At 39.8% G+C, this 20,570-nt stretch overlaps 1 protein-coding gene across 3 annotated transcripts in view; it reads left to right on the plus strand.

Moving 5' to 3' along the window:
- The window catches only part of CCDC171 (coiled-coil domain containing 171), a 154,810-nt gene extending 150,843 nt beyond the window's left edge, over positions 1-3,967 (plus strand). For 2 of the 3 annotated variants that reach the window (XM_074570479.1, XM_074570482.1), the window contains one exon: positions 1,710-3,967. In XM_074570479.1, coding sequence (XP_074426580.1) covers positions 1,710-1,751 — 42 coding nt within the window. In that variant the 3' untranslated portion in view covers positions 1,752-3,967. The remainder of the gene's footprint in view (positions 1-1,709) is intronic. The other variant, XM_074570480.1, reaches the window with a different exon arrangement.
- The last annotated feature ends 16,603 nt before the right edge of the window (positions 3,968-20,570 follow it).

Genomic DNA, 20,570 nt, shown 5'->3' on the forward strand with positions numbered 1-20,570 from the left:
GTGTTTTTAGAACATCACAAGTTATTTGCTTATTTCAAAATTGTCATAATATTATTTTATGAATTACTCTTATTTTGGAGAGATTTTGGCTATGTGGTCAGCTGATTAAAGTGTATAAGTAACAGACTGTTAATTGGTGTAAATAGGTGGATGCCTTCATTGAGATCTCATTTCAGATGTGCTTATACAAGTGCAGTAAATTTCGTTTGTGCTTTGGCTTTTTAGTGGTTCCTATTCTGCATAGCATTGAGACCAGAAGGACTGAAAAGCTAGAGAGTTACACATCATGCTTTCCAGTTCTGCTGGTTATCTCATCCTCATCACCACCGTAGTTTAGAAAACCTCAAGGCACTACCTCGTTTTAACTATCTACGTGAAGTAGTCATCTAAATTTGCTACTGTATGGGTTCTTAATGAAGGTCTGACATAACCTATCTGTTTACAGTATCTGTTGTCTGGCTTACGGTGAATCAGGAAATCAAAAGAGTCCATATCAAAGGGAACTGTTGAAGTAGGTGTTGGAGGCAACCATTGATTTTTCTCCAGCAATAGTAACAGAGGAGAGGGGAATCTTTCATGCATGTGTCTTTATACATATGATGAGTTTGGATTTGTTGAAATATGAATATACACATACCCTTCTGCCTCTCTCTGGATATCTATGAGTATGTATATTGGAATCTGTGCCTCTGTATATATGCATTTCTGCCTCTATGTCTGTTTATGTATGCATGTATACCCTTCCTGAAATGCCAAAGAGAGAGTGTTTAAAACCTCACATACACTGTAACGGTCTTTCAGTATCTTAAATTTTGTCTTTTCCGTAAGTATGTTTTTCATGTGAAGTTTTCACATATTTATGACCTGATGAAATAATTGATTGTTATTTCCACAGCTATGTAAGTGCATTGGGTAAAATACCTTGCTAAAGGGCAGAAGAGCAATATGGCATTGTGTTTTCTTCAGTTTGTTTATTATTATGGATATTTAGGGGAATACAGAGTGTCTTTATTTAGTATTTTAAAAAATTATTAATGCTGATATACTGATATTATCCATAATCTTTCAAAGTAGGATGCACAATGTTTTGGTGCTGGAAGTTATTTAATGATGAATTTTAACTGGTCTAACCTTTATAACTTTGACTGAATGTCGAGACTCAATGAAATATGAATCATGTTCCCCCTCAACGTACATTCAGTGTATATTCTCTGGCTATCTTCTAACAGGCTAACATTTGAAGAGTATTAAGTGTTTGATTTCAATTGATGGTAAAATATGTTTTAGAGTAAATGAATACCTTCAACGTTTAAGTATGGCATATTTTTCCTAACAACAGTGACAGGGAGACCGTAGAGTAAGTTTGTTTGCTTGATTAAAAAACCTACACCCTAGAAATGATAATGAAGAGGAGTAAAAGTTTTCTGTAAGTATTTGTAGCACTTCAAATAAAGTAGGCTATTGTTTCCTAACACCTTACTAGTGCACAAGACTCTAGCAAATGTCCTTTGTTCCTGCTTATTAAAGATTAATATATATATTAATCCATGTATTTTAAATAAGTGTTTTAAACAAGAAGCAAACACTTGCAAATACTCCATATACATAGCTTTGTGAAAGACATAATGACATTATTTTCCTTACTTGTTTAACAGTACATGTCGGTTCTTTTTTGTTTTCTTTTTTATTATTACTTTATTTTACTCCAGGAATCAAGAGGGAGTTCAAACATCACCATGGCTTCAAGCTAGGAATTCAGCCTGACCAGAGTTGTATCCCAGATTTTTTGGCATTGCAAGCTGAACCTGACACATCCTACAGTTTTATGCACAATAGACCCAGTTCTCAGTCTTCAGTCTATTCCTTCAGCCTGAATGTCACATCCAGTCCCAAAAGAACAATGGAAAATGGATTTTCAGATTCTTTGTATCAATAATCTTTTAGAAGGAAAAAATTGCATTAATGTAAAATGATGCAATTAAAGTGCAATTTTGTTGCTACCTTTGAATTGTAGTTCAGCGTATGTATTTTTTGACATTAATTTTACGTTTTTATGAAAATGTGCATTCATATGTTCACGTTTCTGCGCTTCTCATTCTTTGCATACCGAAACAGTTATTTTTTTAACTTCTGTTTATTGCGGTTGTTCATTTTTTATGTAGTATATTTTTAAATGTTAAAGAATGACACATTTTGGGTAATTTTCCTCAGTCTTAAAAAAAAAAATCAATAAGCCATTTTAGTCTCTATCTATCAAAGTTGTTTCATACTTGTCTATTTTAAAGCAGGACTGCAATACTTTAATAGGATTGAGAGAGCTATTTGAAATGTATGCCAATGATTCCTGTCATTTCATGGCAGCCCTGCCATGGTTCACTGAGCCCCCTCTTTTCTCTTGTCAGCTCAACTGAAGACAAGCATTTAGTTGCAAACTTTAAGCAGGTTGTGCAAAACAGAAATGATGTGACTGCTTCTCTTCCTGCACAATAATGTCACTGCTGGTCAATGTGAGAAGGTCAGGTTGCTCCCTTGTAAAGCTACATGATACCACTTGCCTATTTGAACAAGTTAAGTTAACTGCTGAATCTGGTCCCTGCAGGCGCTGAAAACTCACCCTTTTATCAAGTCTGCATTTCATAAGAAAGAAGAACAATTGTGCAGGGAGGATTTCTGATGATATGTTTATGTACTTTATAAGGACAGTTCCCAAACCAGTGTTGCAGGTAATAGATTTAGTTTAAGCTGAAAGACTTTAAAGTAATGGCTGTTTTGACCTTCAAATAGACTCCTTTTTTGTTGTTGTTGGTAGGACCCAAGAGTGACGCCCATCTTTGATGCTGACAGAATTTAAAGCAAGGCCATTGCCCTGCATTTTCTGCCTTGTAGCACACAAAAGTAAAATTGTATGTCAGGCCGAGATGTCGGGGAGCTGACAAGATGCCCCAGTGACATTTCAGCTGGAAAGAGCAAGTGTCTTGCAACCAAGTGGTCAAATATCAAATAATAGGTCAAGCAGGAAGGAGCTGAGTTCTAACCACAAAGAGGTTTCTGGTAACTTACTTGACAAGCTTTTGGGCGCTTTGTGGCTTGACAAAGTGATGTTCTGTTGGGTATCGCTAGACAGACTGTTCTTTATCGCCTTCAGAAGATCAGACATTGACATTGATTAAACTCTTTAACCCTTAAAGGTTAAATCCTAGCAGTTTCATCATTGTGAATGAAGAACAAAAGAAAATTTTTAATATACCATTTGTTTTCAAATTAATCACTGAACTCCCCAGTGCTATTAACTTTTGATGTGCTATGTAGTTTTTGACAAAAAGATTGAATGCAAAATCTATATAATAGATTGTTTCTCATTATGGGCCAGTGATACATTAGAAAAATAATATTATGCATTATGGAATTTGTAATTTCTTCTAATATGTCAAATGTAGGATTTGATTTTAAAGCCTCCCAACTACTACTGGAATTCCATTTTGGATGGAGGACAACATTTGCATAGATAATACACCACTTCCAATGACCAAAGTCATACAATACCCTTGTTTTCAGGTATCAGAAAAGCTAAAATAAATTTCAAATTTACAACAGAAGAACTTTAATCAAAGATAGCTTCAAGTTTTCAGGTACTCCCCTATTGTGCAAGTCCATTGCTCACAGCCATCACGTGCACCTGTGCATGTATACTAATACAGAGCCAAGCAAAAACAAATAATAAATCCTGCAGAGCTTTCACGTGTAAGAGGTGGCTGGTAGACGAAGAACACTCCTTTATAGTGATGAATTTAGTCTTGCAAACCGAAGAAAGAAGTTTCCTTTCCCTCCAGAAGTCTTGGCTCCCCTCTTTCCTGACAGTGACTGTTCCTGGTAAAGGCACCGCAAGTACTGTATTCTGCTGTCCCAAGTACAATGTCAAAGATCTGTTATATTTGTATGAAGAATAAAAGAATATATTTTACCAAGCATTTTTCTCTCTACTATGTATAGAAGCATGTGTGTGCTTTACTTTTTAAAATACGTTCTCATGGTACTCTATAGTTGGAGAAAGAAAGTGCCTATTCTTTGCTACATGACCTCAAACTATTGAAGAAAATTTGCATCGTATTTGTCACTTTCCCGTCATTGCCAGTACATGTGGTATTGTGCATATAGTGATGGAAGAAGGATTTCTTTCTGAAATCTGTTTTTCTTTTTGAAATCAGTATCACATTTGAGACTAGGACTGATCCCCAGTTACTCCAGTTACTGCTCCAAGCATAGGTTCACGTGATTTCCCAGGGGCCATAGCAATGACAAACTGAGTATAGTTAATAGTAATGATCTGGGAAACTATAATTTCTCACAAGAACTAGCTTTTATGTTTTCATTGAAAGGGGGATGTCTACCTCATTTACTCTGTTTAAATATTGAACAACTGCAAGTTACAGACCATTTTTCTCAAACCCCTCCACTTTGAAGAAACTTTGAAATATTTTTTATTTGGCTGTCAATTGTCCCATTAATAAAGGAAAGCTCCTCTTTCTCATAGTGGAAAGAAGTTGTTGAGTAGTAAACTGGATCATCATTAGTCAAATATTTCTGTGTTGCTTTTCCAGGCATCTGATAAATTGAAGTTTGTGATAAATTCCAAATGAGTAGAAGAAATCCAGCTGGCAAGATCCCCTGTTAGTAGTTTACAAATGATCCCACCAAAGCACTTCTTTCCCTTCTTGGGGACACAATCGAAATCATGCTTGTGTAAAATGTGGCAATGCAGTTCAGTAATAGTAACTGCCAAAAGAGCGTCCTGACTGTTTTATGCCATCTGCTCTCTCTGGCTTGCTTCAAAAATTGCAGAGCCTGAGATCCTTACTATCAGAGTTTTTCATGGTTTGGGCCTGGGGTTTCAAGGGGACTGCTTCCACTTCGATATCCTCAGTTCCGTCATCAGCACTGCTCCATGAGAACAACCAAACAGTTTCCTTAGAAGAAAGCCCATGTTTGGTGGGGCTAGAATATTCTCCATGTTTTTGGAGTGTGGCACAACAAATAATTGGTCACAGATCTGCTCTCTGATTATTCTCAAAATTCATATTAATTTGTTTTCCCAACAAGCAACTTATTTCTGAAAACAGAGACTGTGAAATATATGATTTCTTCCCTGCAATAGGAAGTCTTATAGCTGTTAGTACAAATTGAATGCCTTTACCAAATTAATCCAGGGCAGCTGAGGTTGGAAGGCACCTCTGCAGATCATGTAGTCCAGTCCCCCTGCTCAGAACACAGACAGCTACAGCAGGCTGCTAAGCTTCATGTCCACTTGGGTTGGAGTATCTGCAAGGTTGGAGTCTCTCTCTCTTGACAACCTGTTCCAGTGTTCAATCACCCTCAAAGTAGAGGTGGGTTTTTTCCTTATGTTTAAATGGAATTTCATGTGTTTCAGTTTGTACCCATTGCCTCTTGTGCTAGTCGTTAGGCACCACAGAGAATAGTGTGGTTCCATCTTCTTTACTTTGCAGGTATTTGCACACATTGATAAGATCTCCCTGAGCCTTCTATTCTACAGGCTAAAAAAATCACAGTGCTCTCAACCTCTCCTCGTGTGACAGACGCTCCGGTCATTTTATTAGTTGCCTTTGTGGCCCTTCACTGGACTCACTCCGGTATGTCCGTGTCTCTCTTGTACTAGGGAGCTCAGGACTGGAGCCATTACTCCAGATATAGTATCACCAGTGCTCAGCAGAGGGGAACAATCACCTCTGTCAGCCTGTTGTCAGCTCTCTTTCTGATGTAGTCCAAGGGGGCTGTTGGCCTGCTTTGCCACAAGGGCACATTGCTGCCACACAGAGCCTATGAGGATCTCCAGGTGCTTTTCTGCCAAGCTGCTCCCTGGCCAATTGGTCACCCACCAGTCTCGTGTCCCCAGCCTGTCCTGGCACATGATGTTATTTCACTTTTCTTCTCTTTTTTCTGAACTTCGAGAAGTTCCTGTCAGCCCATTTCTCCAGCTTGTTGCTGTCCCTCTGGATGGCAACAAACCCTTCTGGGTCTATCAACCACTCCTCCCTACTTTGTATTATCAGCAAGCTTGTGGAGTGTGCACTAGGTCCCCTTGTCCAGGTCGTTAATGAAGTTATTAAGCAGTATTCGCCCCAGTACTGACCCCTGGGGTACACCACTAGTGACTGGCCTCCAAGTGGACTTTGTGCCACAGATCACAATGCTTTGAGCCCACCAGTTCAGACAGTTTTGAAACTGACTTACTGTCCATGTATCTAGTCCGTATTTCCTTACTCAACAGTGGGGCATTTTGCTGTGTAAAGGGCTCTCAAAATTCCCAAACACTGCTAAAACCCTGGATTAAGTGAAACGCAATATTTTATATAACCTATTGGTCAATTAGGTCAGTTTGATCATTTGATCACTTACAACAGTATCTGATCATACTGCTGTCATCCTATACTTGAAAGGCTTTCCAGGACTTACAAATCTGCATGTTCAGTGGTATAATGTAGCTCCTAAGAATTACTTAAACTCTCTTTTGAAATACAAAGTTGCTTTGGTAGCATTTTTCTCCTGATTTTTTTTGTTGTTTGCTTATTCTTTAATGAATAAAACCTAAGAAGCCCTTGGCAGTATCACAGGAACAAATCTTTACGTGAAGAGCACCTTTCTTCTATTGCTGGTGATGAACACCAAGTTTACGCAGTGTTTCTCTCTCCTTTTGTTGATTGGCCTTGAAATCCAAAATCACGAAATGAATCATATAGGACGTTCTCTCTTTTTTTTTCAATTTTCCTCTTGCCCAGTATGAAATTACTAGATTTTGCCTAACTTGGCCTCCCTTTGGTCTTCATAATCTGATCCATTTTGGACAATCATTTCACATCACGCTCTCTGTATGACCCAAAAATGTGTCCCAGTACTTATTTTGAAAGTATTTAAGTGTCGTCTTTGCTCTTTGCTGAATATTCACCTAGAACAGTGGAATCTACAGTGATCTTTACATATATTAAAACTAAATTATTTAGCCCCTCTCTGTACAGTGTTTTGGGATTAAAACTGGTATAATTGCATTCTCTGATAGGTTCTCTACCTCCACTGTAACTTCAATTTTACAGATGTAGAGTTGGCTTTCAATTAGGTCTTTGCAAATTGTCTTTCAATATCAATGGAAGATGGAAGGTGACATGCTCTTTGTCATGCTAACGTGGATCTGGTCGCTGTCATGGGGAGCATCATGTAGAGATTTTGTGCTGTTCATATAATTTTATGTATCATAGTTTGATGCTAATGTTAAGAAAAAAAAAGTTCTTACTTTACAAACCAGTCATTCAGCAATGCACATGAAGCTGAATCTTTGTCTGCCGTTTCTGGTGTCCAGTGACTGATGAATAAAATTGAACAAGGACAAAGAAAAATATAAGGAAGTGTCTGAAAACTAAATTGTTTCCAAGGAATGCTCAGCAGGAGGTAGGGAGGTCCACTGAATAATTTTTCTTCAGTTCTTTGTTTACCACTTCTACTTTACCATACTTCCTCTCTCTTTATTAGCTGATAGTACTAATAATCATAATATTAGATTGCTTTCTCATGGGTCTAGTGTGCCTGATTAAAGCATCAGAAGTTGTTGAATTTTGTTTTGATTAATTCAATAAAAGTCACTAATTAAAAAAATGAAGAACATTGGATTTACTTTTAAGCACAAATACTGTGAGCGTTATTGTGTAAGTATCCTTTCTTTTTCATGGTAAACAGATTTTTTGATCTCCCACTGCATAATGGTAACGGGGTGATTGTTCAAAATGGAAACAACAATACTAATTATATTTAATACATAAACATATTTACATTCCTTTTTGTGTGATAGACAGCTAACCTTACAACAGCCTCGCTAACTGTTGGCTGGTAGATGACTGGAATGTTTTAATTCACGGGAGTGGTGTGGTCCTAAAAGTCCTGGCAACGACCATCATAGACTGTATTCTTGGGAACAGTAGTCTTTTAAATCAGACATACACCTTTTACGCTTTACGGGGAAAACACTGTTAGGTGTAAGAATCTGCTATATGTGCAGAGCACCGTGGGCCTAAATGGCGGCAACTTTTGTGTGAATCAGGCAAGAGTTTCAGTAACTGTCAGTGGAAGCTGTGTTGGTTTGCCAGCGCATCATGACTTCATACATAAAGTTTTTCGAATGCATGGGATTCTGCTGGCACACACAAGAGAGAGAGAGACCCAAAGCTATACTCTCTCCTGTGGTATTCGCGTGGCACTTGAGATTTTCACTGAATAAAAAACTTTAAAAAATAATTTCCAAATCCTCAGTTCACAAGGTGATTATCAAAAAAACCCAAGGGAATTCAGAATTAAATATGAAATCCTTTCCTACGTCTATACCATGTGAAGGTTAATAAAATTTGTTTCCATAAACAATAGCATGGGAGAAGTCTTAGTTGAGATATGTTTGCACTAGAACATAAATCCTGGTTTCAGGCTTTATTCTCAATTGGCTTACTGATACAAGTTTATGTCAGACATTTTGGGTGGGAAGCTGTATATATTAAAGCACTGACCTTAGCGAGAGTCATGCCGCTAAAATCCTGCACAGTTCTTTTAAAATGTCAGGGGTTAATGTTATTTAAATGCAGTATTTGGTGGTTTAATTGAGTCATGCTTCGTTGTCTTTTACTGCACATTAATGCCAATGAAACACTGATTGTTGACAGAAAGTTCTCTTCAGCAAAGCATACACTGACATATCGTGCTGCTATAGAAAAATAGTGTGCAAGACAGAGGAGTTGTACTCTGCTGGGGTAGGATTCCTATACTGTCTGAATGGTGGCAACATTCATTATACACTGACAGGAAATGTGAACTGGGGTTTTTGTGGTTTTTTATTTTTTTTTCTCGTATATGTTTTCAGACTGCCTCTTGAGAGGACTGATGAGACAGAATTGTTAGGTCTTTAGATAAATAAATTAATCTCAAGATTTTTTTGTCGGGTGTGTTGCACAAGTTAGTAAATGTACCTTGAAAAGTACAAAGCCAACTCCATAAGGCGGATTTGTTACAGAAGCAGCTTCTGATAGCTTTTCTAAGCTTGCCTTAGGACACAACGATGGCTTTTCATCTTGTCTTTGTCTAAGTTTGGAAAAAATACGCGTTCTTTCTCTGAATGCTTCTCAGCATTAAGTCTCCATGCCAGTCTAAAACCCTCAAGAGGAAATTGGTGCTGGTTTGCAAGTGGGATATAGAAAATGATACAGTAAATGGTGGATGCAAACAAACAAAAGCTTTTGAAGAGGAATATGGGAAGCAATAAACACTGTTGAGCTTACAAGAGCTTGTGTGCACAATGGGTGGAGTGTATTTTGTATCATGCTTTTGCATGGTAGAATAACTATTCCAAAATAACTGCCCTCATATGGACAGCTGTTATATACTTCCTTATTTTGGCTGAAGTAGTCTGCATGCTGTTTGTCTAGTCCCATAGGGCTTTGTTATGCTTTTGGGCTCTGTGCTTTCCAGGATTTTTCTCATGACTGCAGGATGCTTTCTGGAAGTCATTAGAATTCTGTGTCTTGGAAATCAGTTTGCAAATGTTCATGAGTTACAACTTTTTATTTGATTTTTTTTTTTTTTTTGCAAGGCAATGTCATCTTTCAAGTTGATGTCACCCAGCCTGGTTGAAGCCTGCAACTGCAAATGGACCTAGCTTATGTGAAACTTTGGATGCATTGTGTGAACTTCCTGGTTCTTATACTATCTTATTAGGTGACACTGGGACACAACACTTGGGCTCCTAATAACTGTTTGTATCTCACATGAATGGTAAAATCACAAGGAGTTTCGGTAGAAAGTCATATAGGCAGAGCTTCTTAGAAGCAGCAGCCTCTTTTAAGTACCTGCCTTTATGGGTTTAAGTAGACATATTTAAATTCCTTCTAGTGTCTAAGACATCATGAAAGTGCTTGGAACCAGATAAACTACTTCACAGTAGGAGTTACTGGTGAAGTTTGCAGATCTATGTCTTCTTCCAAGATCTACACTGAGTCGCCTGTGTACGGTGGAGACCAGTATGGTTCAGCAGGCAGGGCCTATAGAGCTCTGACCTGTTGGAACTCAATTCTCCTGTCTGATACTGGCTGAAGGGCAAAAAATAAATCCTTCCAGCTTCCAGAAGCTCACAACTGTGCTGCAAAGAGCACTGAGCAGTACAGAGGGGTGAAGCCACAAGGAGACTTGTGGGAACCTGCGGTAACTCAAAGTCTCATTGTCCATGTGTTTGTATGTGAACACTTGAGTTGGGTGTTGGCTTTTTGAACATTTTAATGCTTTATTTTATTTAATGTATTCTTTAGCACTCTGTTGTGTATGTGCTGTTACACATATTGTGCACATTGTGCTGAACTCCTTATTTTGCCCAGAAGCACTTATAACAATCAGGCAGAACCAAATGTTGCTTGTTGAACTCTTGAGCCTCTCTTAAGGCAGAGTGTGTTAAATTATTAGCAAGAGAGAAGAGGAAACTTGATGATTAACAGTAAACCGAGAAGAATTTATTGTATTTTGTTGTAAATAAACCCCTTTGTAAAAGGGAGAGCCAAATATCACAATCTTAGGCTAACTGCAAAGCAGTGAGAGTCATTTGGTCAAAAAGCTCTAAGAAGAAAGGCATGTAAAACTGACCAATTAGAAAAACTGGGCTAATATTTTCCTAATGGACATCCTATTCCAGGAAAATTATATATAAAAGGGGAGAATAGCTAAAACCAGCTTTCATTGTGAAGGACCAGAAAGAAAGTAAGACCTGGGAATTTCTGGATAGCTTCAGAGGACATCAGGTAACTTGTAGCCTTGTTCAGTGTCAAAAGGCTCTGGTTATTTCTAAAGAAACGGTTTGTGTGATTTTAGCAATAAATTAGGATTTGGACACCAAAAGCTGTCTGTGGCTCTCTATAAGAAAAAGAGCAAAAAAACCTTTATCTTTCATGTCGACTGCTCCTTAACAAAGCAAACAAAGAAAAAACCAAACCAAACCAAAATAAAAATTTCCCAGCTTACCCCTCAAGATGGAATCCTTTTATCCAGGAGTCTGATTGTAAATTTTCTTAAGTAAGAATTTTCAGACATTTTTCTCCAGTGCTTTAAAAATATATTTTCATTCTCAGATGACAAATGTTATTTGTCTGCAAAGTCCGTTCATTGTCATCTCTACTGTATTAATGTCCTGCAGTCTGTGAAGGTATCTTTCTTAATTGAAAATGCAAATTTCCTCTAGTGTGAAACGCTTACCTTTACAACTGCAACAACATCAAAAGTCTTCATTAAGTATTTCTGGAATACTTGTAGTTTGTGTTGCACTTTTGTGCCTATATGATTGGCTGATCACTGCACAGGGAAAGGTAGGGAAATCAATAAATGTTACTACTGGGATATTGGATTTGCTAGAATTTCAAACAAATTGCTTAAAACATAGCAGAGAACACCCTCACTGAACCGACTCTGGAGCATCAGTGAATTTAAAAGGCAGTGATAAATAGGCCCTTTTATGAATGGCTTAGGCTTGTTTTTCTGTAAACTAAACTTAAAAGCTGCTGGTTTTCTACATGAATAAAATTGAATACATTTGTTAATGGATCTACTGTCCATTTTCTTTTTCTTTTCTGGAGAAATTTGGCTACAGTGGTCCCCTGTGGTCACAGGTTCTGACCAGACTACAAAAGGATGAAGATTCAGAAGCCATATAATGCCATTCTCTGCAAAGGAAAAGTAGGTTCCTTCCCCTATCAGAAGCCATCTAGTTTTACAGTGGGCTGAGCAGATTCTTCCTATTTCAGCAAAAATGTTTCTGTCTCACGTACACACACAGCTTGACTTCCTGAAGGGTACAGATTAAACGGCTGAGGTTATTTGAAAAGTGTCTGAAGTCCTCTTGCCAGCCATAAAGAATTGCACTATAAAGATTTATAATTTGAAAGGGAGGAGTTTCCTCTTTTTTGGTGCTGCACAAAAAGACTTGGTTTCTTTTAATAACTGAAATGGTTTCTACCTCTGTCTGAGTCTACAAGAACTTCTTACAAAGTTCATAGAGTAGTTACAGTTCTCCATGTGAGCTAGTCAAATACAAACTTATTCCTTTGAGCAGCTGCTAGTCATCTTTTTCATTAAAGCAATTGTCTAATTCACACCCAATTTAGAGACTATAATTTTATATACAAGCCTGAGGATCTCAGAAAGATACAAATCTTAGGGACATGAAGATGAAACGTGGAGAGCTGCTTGATGTGACTTTAGACTGGAATCTGGGCTGTAGTCCTGAGGAAAGTGTTGTGGTAGAAATTTCTGCATGGCTTCCACAAACTTCTGTTTTGTTTTTGTTTGTTTTTTTCACGATTCCCAATTCTTAGTTTCCTGTATGTCTGCTTTGTTCCTGTTATTCTGTATGTATATGTATATTTTCACAATCAAAATTCTGCCTTTTCCAGAGTGAAGGAGTTCTCCGTGAGAATGAAGAAAGGAAGGAAGTAGACCCAGGTAGTGCAGCTTTTCAAGAATTGTCTCTGTATTAGAGGAGAGTTTAAACATCCTGTCAGAAATAGAGGGTCACTCAACTGGTTTGTAAACCTGATACCCCAGTTTCCCTGTTCTGACTACCAACATAAGTAAATTCTAAGTGATATTTCAACACATTTTCTTTGCCCCAGTTATTCATATTGATTCATATTGTGATGAGTTTGTCTAAAAAGAAGTGTCCTTTCCCAGATGGCAGCGTTATTTTACCATTATTACTCAATATCGGCTGCTTTTCTTAAAACAATCAAATAAATTATGCCGTATACATGTTAACTAAAAAGTTTTAAGATGGGATCTTGGAAGATTGCAAAGGTGATAGAAAAAGGAAGGTCATTAAAACCAACCCATTCACTTGGCACATCTATGAAAAATGTAGTGTGCAATGCACAGTAATGATGAGACGCGCCAGTACACAGGTGTTCGGCTATCAGTCTCCTAACAGGTTGGAGAGGGAACTTCATCATTGTGAAGCCTGAGGTTTGTGTACCCAAGAGTGTTTGGTTTGTTAAGGAGCTGATCCTGTTTTATGATGACTACTTCACCTGTTTCATGGTGCCACCAGACAGGTGATGTGATCCATTCTCATGGATAGGCTGTGAACTGCCTGACCTTAAAACACTTTCATTTTGATGGACTTAACTGTCATCTAGAACTCCTTGGGTTAAAAAGTTAGACTATATCCCAAAATAAATGACTTAATTGTATTTGTAGCAGGAAAAATTGCTATATTTTCCTCATCTGTATTTTAGATTTAGCAGATAGATATGGAATATATCTACAGCTGAAGTTTACTCTTATCTGTCCTTTCATGTCAAACAAGAAATTCTGAGAATAATAAATTGTATTACAAAAATATTTTGTATTACTGGTTAATAGAACCTCTCTGCAGTTTTAAAAAAGAATGCCTCAGAAACAAGTGGTGAATAAGAATGGATAATATAACACATGGATGAAAGTGGAATTTATAGAAACTGCTGATGTTCAGAAAATGAAAGGGCTGGTAATAGCAATTAATGATTGTGAAGTCTGCTACTCTGTTCTGTGAGATGTTAAAACCACGTCTGAAAAGGAGAGAAGATTAAAATACATATTGATTGGCTGATGGGCAAAAGGTAAGGTTTAAAAGCAAAGAATTGACTAATATGCGTGGTATTAATTAAACTCTTCTCATCATTGTGAATAAACAAGGGCTGATAACCCATATCTGTAAATTCCTGAATTGATTCCAGATTGAGTGTACTTCAAAGGTCTATGCCATGTAAACCAGAAATCGCCTTCAGAAGGGTCTTTTCCTGCAGCTCAGGGGAACTGCAAGAAGCGATGTTTTCTGCTGCGCGATTTTCATTCTGAGTTTTCCTGCTGATTTAATAAGCAACACGTAGTGGGTGAATTGATGACACAGGCCCTAAAGTGTACAAGTTTGCCACGAATACCTAATATGTCTTCCATGAAGACAGACAACACAGAAAAGGCAAGTGTGTTAGTTTAGTCAGCTGTTGATAACTAGATGTGGCCAGTTATAAAATACTTGGATTAAACCTGCAAACATGGAGACATCAGGGTCCTGTTGAGAAAGGACAGTAAGGGTGGTGCTTTGGAAGCAGGAATAATAAACCATACACAGACGTAGGTGGGATAAGTCCTATGTAAAATCCTGACCCTATTGAAGTCAATAGGAATTTTGGCCTTTTATTCACCAAGACCTATTCTACACCCAAGATGGATTAATTGCCTGCTAGGGTGCCTGGTGCTTTAAGGAATGTTACTCGGGCAACACATGCTTCTCAGTGTTTCTCCTGTCTTGGGTGTAGATCTTTTTGCTAGGAGAAACTGTGACAATGGTCATCGTTTCTTTTCTTTTCTCTGAGACTTTGGAAGCCTTTTACAAAGTGCCTTTAGCTCATTTCAAGACTGCTGCAACTACGGCCCAAAGAGTTTTAAAGGACATGTCTAAGCTAAAACACTCCCCACTATTAGGCAAATGGACCCAAATATTTTGCCTCCTTATCATAAATTGGTCCCATTTCCCTTATCTGTGGTTCTCTCAAATTTTGTGCTGTTGTATTTCGAAGGAAACCTGGGTTACAAGAGTTCAGCGAACTCTTCAGTGAACGTGTCTGCCTCATGACTACTTGGCGTCCCCAGCTTGTATGTAAGTTATATATATTTTTCCCCCGTTTTCCTTTCTATATCTTTTCTATAAATATGTTTTACTGACATTAAAGACTGTCCTGTCATGTACTGTTGCTTGTCCAGGAAAGATCTGTAGCACAGATAGCAAAGAAATACAGTAGGAGAAAGTGTGTCATTCCGTGCCATCAGCTGAAAGCACAGAAGGATTTCTATACTTTAGCAGAGTCCTTAAGTAAAAAGATGTAATAGAAACTCAACCTGCTTAAGTAAGATCGACCCAGCTTTGTGTTCTAGCTAGTTTTGGTAGCTATTTTTTAATTTAAACAACAATTAGGTGTTTGAGAAAGTCAGAAACTGAGCAGCAGCCTGGCCATCTCCACAGCACAGGTCCAGAGAGGGCAGCAGGGCTGCAGCCTCCCTTGGCTGCCTTTGTTGGTGCACCAGCCCACCTCCCGCAGAGACCTGCCACCCTGGACATGAAGTGGCCGCTACAAGCATTGACTGGCATTTGTGACGGCCATACTCTCTGCCAAAATTATCCCTTCTTTATCCGGTCACTTTTCCAGTCAAGCCTTGATGCCGTCTTCCGTTGGGAGATCTTTGCAGGTAAGAGGCCGTGGCTGTCTTGGCCAGCTGGTCATCTTCTCTGAAGTGCTGGCTCTCCCATACAGGGTCATTTTTCTCTAGAAGCGGTGAAGCCAAAACGGTCTGACACCATTGTGAACTGCTAGTCGTTTCTTGCATTCCTGTCACATATTCAGACAGCAGTGCTATGTCATCTACAATCTTTTTCACCTGCTTCCCTTCAGTTGTATCTGACGCCCTTATTAGAGTTTTCAATTGATTTCTGTTTCTGCGTCACCCAGTCAATTGCAACACTGCACAGTGCAAGGTTTCAACAAGAAAAAAATGCTGCCCTGGTTACTCCCTGGGTTGTCTATAAGCCGGTCAGGATTCCCTGCTGTTTGTTTTCACATAAGATTCAGGGCGGTTGCTGGCAAAGCCAATGATCTCAATAGCAAAGTTGCAGTGGTAGCATCACTATGGAGATTTCTCTCTGTTTCTCTTGTCCAAACTCCTTGAAAAAAGTGAGGAAGTTGATTATCACACTGTTTTCAGTGCTTAGCACTGCTCCGTATTATGTCAAGATGGATCAAGCAGGGGAGCTTCATACTGACAGTGCTCAGGCATGTATTTCCAGAGGCATCAATTAGCAAATTAGCAAACCTACCTCATGAGACAATTGAACGGCTTTATTGTATTTTTGGTATCATAACAACGTGCATTACCTGGTGCTTTTCATTTAGAGAGCCTACTAGTACATTACAACCAGTGGAATACTGAAATCTGTCATTTGCAGAAGTAAGCTGAGGGACAGAGTGATTAAGTGACTGGCCCCAAATACTGGTCAAGAGTAAATTTTAACATAGACTTATGGGATCCAGGTTCTCAGCTCCCTTTCAAGACACCAGATTGCACCTGGGCTTTGTGTTGCTGTTTCATGTGCTTTCCACTCATTAAAAGAAATGCAACAAATTCAGTAGTAATCTATGGTTGAGACGTAAGAAAATTGAGGTCAAAGAAAATTCAGTATTTTCTTCCTAGCCGGTTTCAATCAAAATTGAATTGTAGCTGGCCTTAGGGATGAATATTTCTATTCAGCTAAATGAAAGGTGAAACCTAGCCCTGGCAATCTCTTCATCACAACAGTCCCTTTTTCTTCAGTGGTTCAGAGAATCAGGTTCTTGGCATAGTCTTGTTATAATTTGTAAAACATCTTAATTCTCCATTTATTTTTTTTTTTATGTAGTTGTATAAAGGAGGGAACTAGGATCATTTCTGTTGTGTGTTTCATAGTGCATAATTTCAGTTAGTTAGTTTCTTGTGAAAGGCATTATGAGGTATGGGTGGAAAACAGATGTGTAATCTGACTTTTATGACAAACTGCCTGAAAATGATGACTGAATAAATATTTTTGAAAGCAAGAAAAGTGCATTTATTTGCCCTTTAAATCCACTTACAAAATTGGCACCAGTTCTCCTCCTTTTTTTTGGGTTTCCTTATTCTGTCATGTTAAGAAGTGGCCCGTGCTGCTACTATCTGTCAAGCTCCCCCCTTGTACTGGAAACACACTGCAGCTTGTCCTACTGGAGGTGTTCAGGCATTGAACATACTTTTGCTGAAGGTATATACCTACAGTTCATCAGGCGAATGCAAGGAATAATTAGGAGTAATTAGGATGAAATCTAGCAAATGACTAAAACCAGACAGAGGTTGCTGTTTTTTCTTAAAAAAAAATAAAAATCAGTGTTCATAACTGATTTAGTTCTTTACCGGGCATCACTCAATTCAGAGGAAGAGACGGCTAGGACTAAATCATCTTGGCCGGGGGAAGAATAGAGAAATAAGGAGAAGACACGCAGGAATTGCTTATGGGCTCTGTGTTTCCTTGCAAAGATGCCACACATCTAGCGATTGTCTGTCTGATGGTGTGACTCAAGGTTCCCAGTCTGGTTTTGCCTTTCAGTGCCAGGCCCCCAGTCCGGCACGTTCCCATCTTCTAAGGTTTGGAAGGTGCTTTTTCCTACCTGTTACGCCCACACAGGAACCGGCCACAGTAGTGGGAAGACCTGAAGGGCGTTCAAAGTTTGTTGGCTTTGCGGCAGGATGCCAGGACTGGCCACGTGGAGTGCAGGCTGAAGAAGAGACACCGAAGGGAGACCTGCCACTAACCTGATACAAACGTTATCATTTAATGCAAGAATGCGGTGGTGCTGTGGCAGACAGTGTTTTACCGCAAGGAAAAAGCAACAGCAATGAGTTTCTAAAATTGCGCTGAGCTAAACTCAGTGTGTCTTTTTGACCTGTGACAGTTGGATTTCTGTAGCACTGAACACAACCCAACTATCTGTTTGCATACACAAGGTGCTGACACCCACAGTGCCTGGCAGGATTTTGCTAACAGGGTTTTTACACCCATTCCTCTTACAACAGAAAACACAGCAGAAGTTTTCAACTGTACAACTTTTTTTCCTCTTTTTTCCTTCTGGCCATGTACATCTAGGTCTCTGTTGCTGTAAAGCCTCTTGTGCCTTTCAACTATCATGAAAGAACTAGCCTGTTTAGCTGGTCTATTTTTGCTTTCTACTTTGGGTTTTTCAGAAATACTCTGATTTAGTATCTGTTCTCACATGGGCAAGGGAAGGCGAGCTACAAGTGCTGTAAAAACACTCCAAGATAATTATCAATTAAAAGAGGGAGTGAGAGATTGGGAAGTCACTAATCAGAAAAAAAGAAAAATCCCCAAACCAATAAATACATGAAACTGGATTGTCTTCCTCCGTGGTACTTAGAATCATAGACTCACAGAATTGCCTAGGTTAGAAGGGACCTTTCGGATCATGTAGTCCAACCATCAACCTAACTCTGACAAAAACCATCACTTACTTAACCATATCTCTAAGCACTATGTCTACATGTCTTTTAAATACCTCCAGGGATGGTGCCTCAGCCACTTCCCTGGGCAGCCTGTTCCAATGCTTAATAACCCTTTCAGTGTAAAACTTTTTCCTAATATCCAGTCTAAATTTCCCCTGATGCAACACGAGGCTCTTTTCTGCTGTCCTATTGCCCGTTACTTGGGAGAAGGAACCAACCCCCACCTCTCTACACCCTCCTTTCAGGTAGTTGTAGAAACTGATAAGGACTACCCTCAGGCTCCTTTTCTCCAGGCTAAACAACCCCAGCTCCCTCAGCCGCTCCTTATCAGACTTGTTCTCCAGACCCCTCACCAGCTTCGTTGCCCTTCTCTGGTCCTGCTCCAGCACTTCCATGTCTTTTTTGTGGTAAGGGGCCCAAAAGTGGACACAGTACTTGAGGTGGGGTCTCACCAGTGTTGAGTACTTCCCTTCCCTACTCCTGCTGGCCACACTATTGCTGTTACAAGCCAGGATGCTGTTGGCCTTCTTGGCCACCTCGGCACACTGCTGGCTCATATTCAGATGGCTGTCAACCAACATCCCCAGGTCCTTTTCCTCTGGGCAGCTCTGCAGCCACTCTTCCCCAAGCTGTAACGCTGCATGGGGTTGTTGTGACCCAAGTGTGGGACCCGGCACTTGGCCTTGTTGAACCTCATACCGTTGGCCTTGGCCCATCGATCCAGCCTGTCCAGGTCCCTCTGCAAAGCCCTCCCACCCTCAAGCAGATCAACACTCCTGCCCACTTTGGTGTCTGTCATCTGCAAACTTACTGAGGCTGCACGCGATTCCCTCGTCCAGATCATTGATAAGGATATTAAACAGAACTGGCCCCAAAACTGAGCCCTGGGGAACACCACTCATGACTGGCCGCCAACTGGATTTAACTCCATTCACCATTGCTCTGGGCCCGGCCACCCAGGCAGTTTTTAACCCAGCATAGAGTACTCCTGTCCAAGCCATGGGCAGCCAGTTTCTCCAGGAGGATGCTCTGGGAAACTGTATCAAAGGCCTTACTGAAGTCTTACTTACTTCCACAGGTTCTTCTTCTCCGCTAGGGGTGCTCTGACTAGGAGCCACAATCCTAGTAACACAGGGTATTTTCAGACACCCCAGAGTGTATCAGAAAGTGGAAGCCAAAGAATGAACCAAATTACTGAGCTTTCTCTCATGAATACCTTTTTTTCACCAGGAATGCTTGAAAATGGTCTTGCATGATAGTTACCCTTTGCCACCCCAGGGGAGGTGGATGTAACATCTCCAAGAGGCAGCCGAGCTGTTCCCGGCCTCCCCAGAAAGAGAGATCATTTTGCCGTGACAGGGCTGTTTGGAGCGCTGTCAATCCCAGCCATTTTTGAGAAGCAGATCCCCAAAATGCCATTGTCACAGTCACCGTTTGGAGTGGAAACGTGCTGTGACTTAGAGTTATCATAGGAGTGTGTGTGCGAGCTATGACAATTTAATGTTTCTACTACAGTAAATTTTAGGCAGGCTGAGGCTGTCTCTATTAGTAACTCCACAGCATCTAGCTGATAATGCTGGCACCACGGTTTTTACTACGCTTCAGGAGCTCAAGGCTTTTTTTGTCAGAATCTTGCAAAACCCAAGATAAGTTAATTATCAACCAAAAGCTGTAAAAAGGCTTTAAACTGCAAATATGGCATGATAGAGACCTTTCAAATAATGTTTCAAATAAAAACATACAGCGTGTTAATTCCCGTCAGCTGTATACGGCTTGAACCTAGATTGAAAAATAAGATAAATGGGAATACATCCCACATGCCAGGAGAATGCCATAGTGCACTCGCGTAACCAAATGTGAAAACGTACAGGTGTCACTGCAAGTACACGTGGTGACGGGTACAAGCGCATCGGCTCGGAGCACTAACCCGGGCCAGTTCGGAGGCTTCCCCTGGGAAGAAGCTGCTGTGAACACGTGGCCGTATCGTCAGGCAGCGATGTGCCGCCCGGGTGGGCAGAAGTGTTGTTTGGTCGGGGGAAGGAGCCTCAGGGTGCCCCATGCTGGGCTCTGCCTGAGGTGCCAGCGAAGCTCAGTGTGGCGGGTCCCGTGGTCCCCCGTAAACAGATGTCCATGGGATGACTCACAAAACTGTAATTACACACAATAGTGCAAATGTTTAATTAATCAGGTCTCGTGTCCTTATTATCCCCTCACTGGGTTTCACTAATAATGACCCAGAGGAAAATTCTGCTCCTGTCTCTGAATTATATTTTATTTACAAGGGTTTCATTTCTTAGATGATTTTTCTGTCTCATTCCTGGGTAGCACTACCAACAAGAAAATAAAATTCTTACGTCCTTTACAAGAAAAACTTGTGACTGGCCTTAGAATTCAAAATCAGGGAGGGCTTTGTGCTACCTCGCATAGTTCCTTTAGCA

The sequence above is a fragment of the Larus michahellis genome, chromosome Z, assembly GCF_964199755.1.
Source record: "Larus michahellis chromosome Z, bLarMic1.1, whole genome shotgun sequence".
Lineage (NCBI taxonomy): Eukaryota > Metazoa > Chordata > Aves > Charadriiformes > Laridae > Larus > Larus michahellis.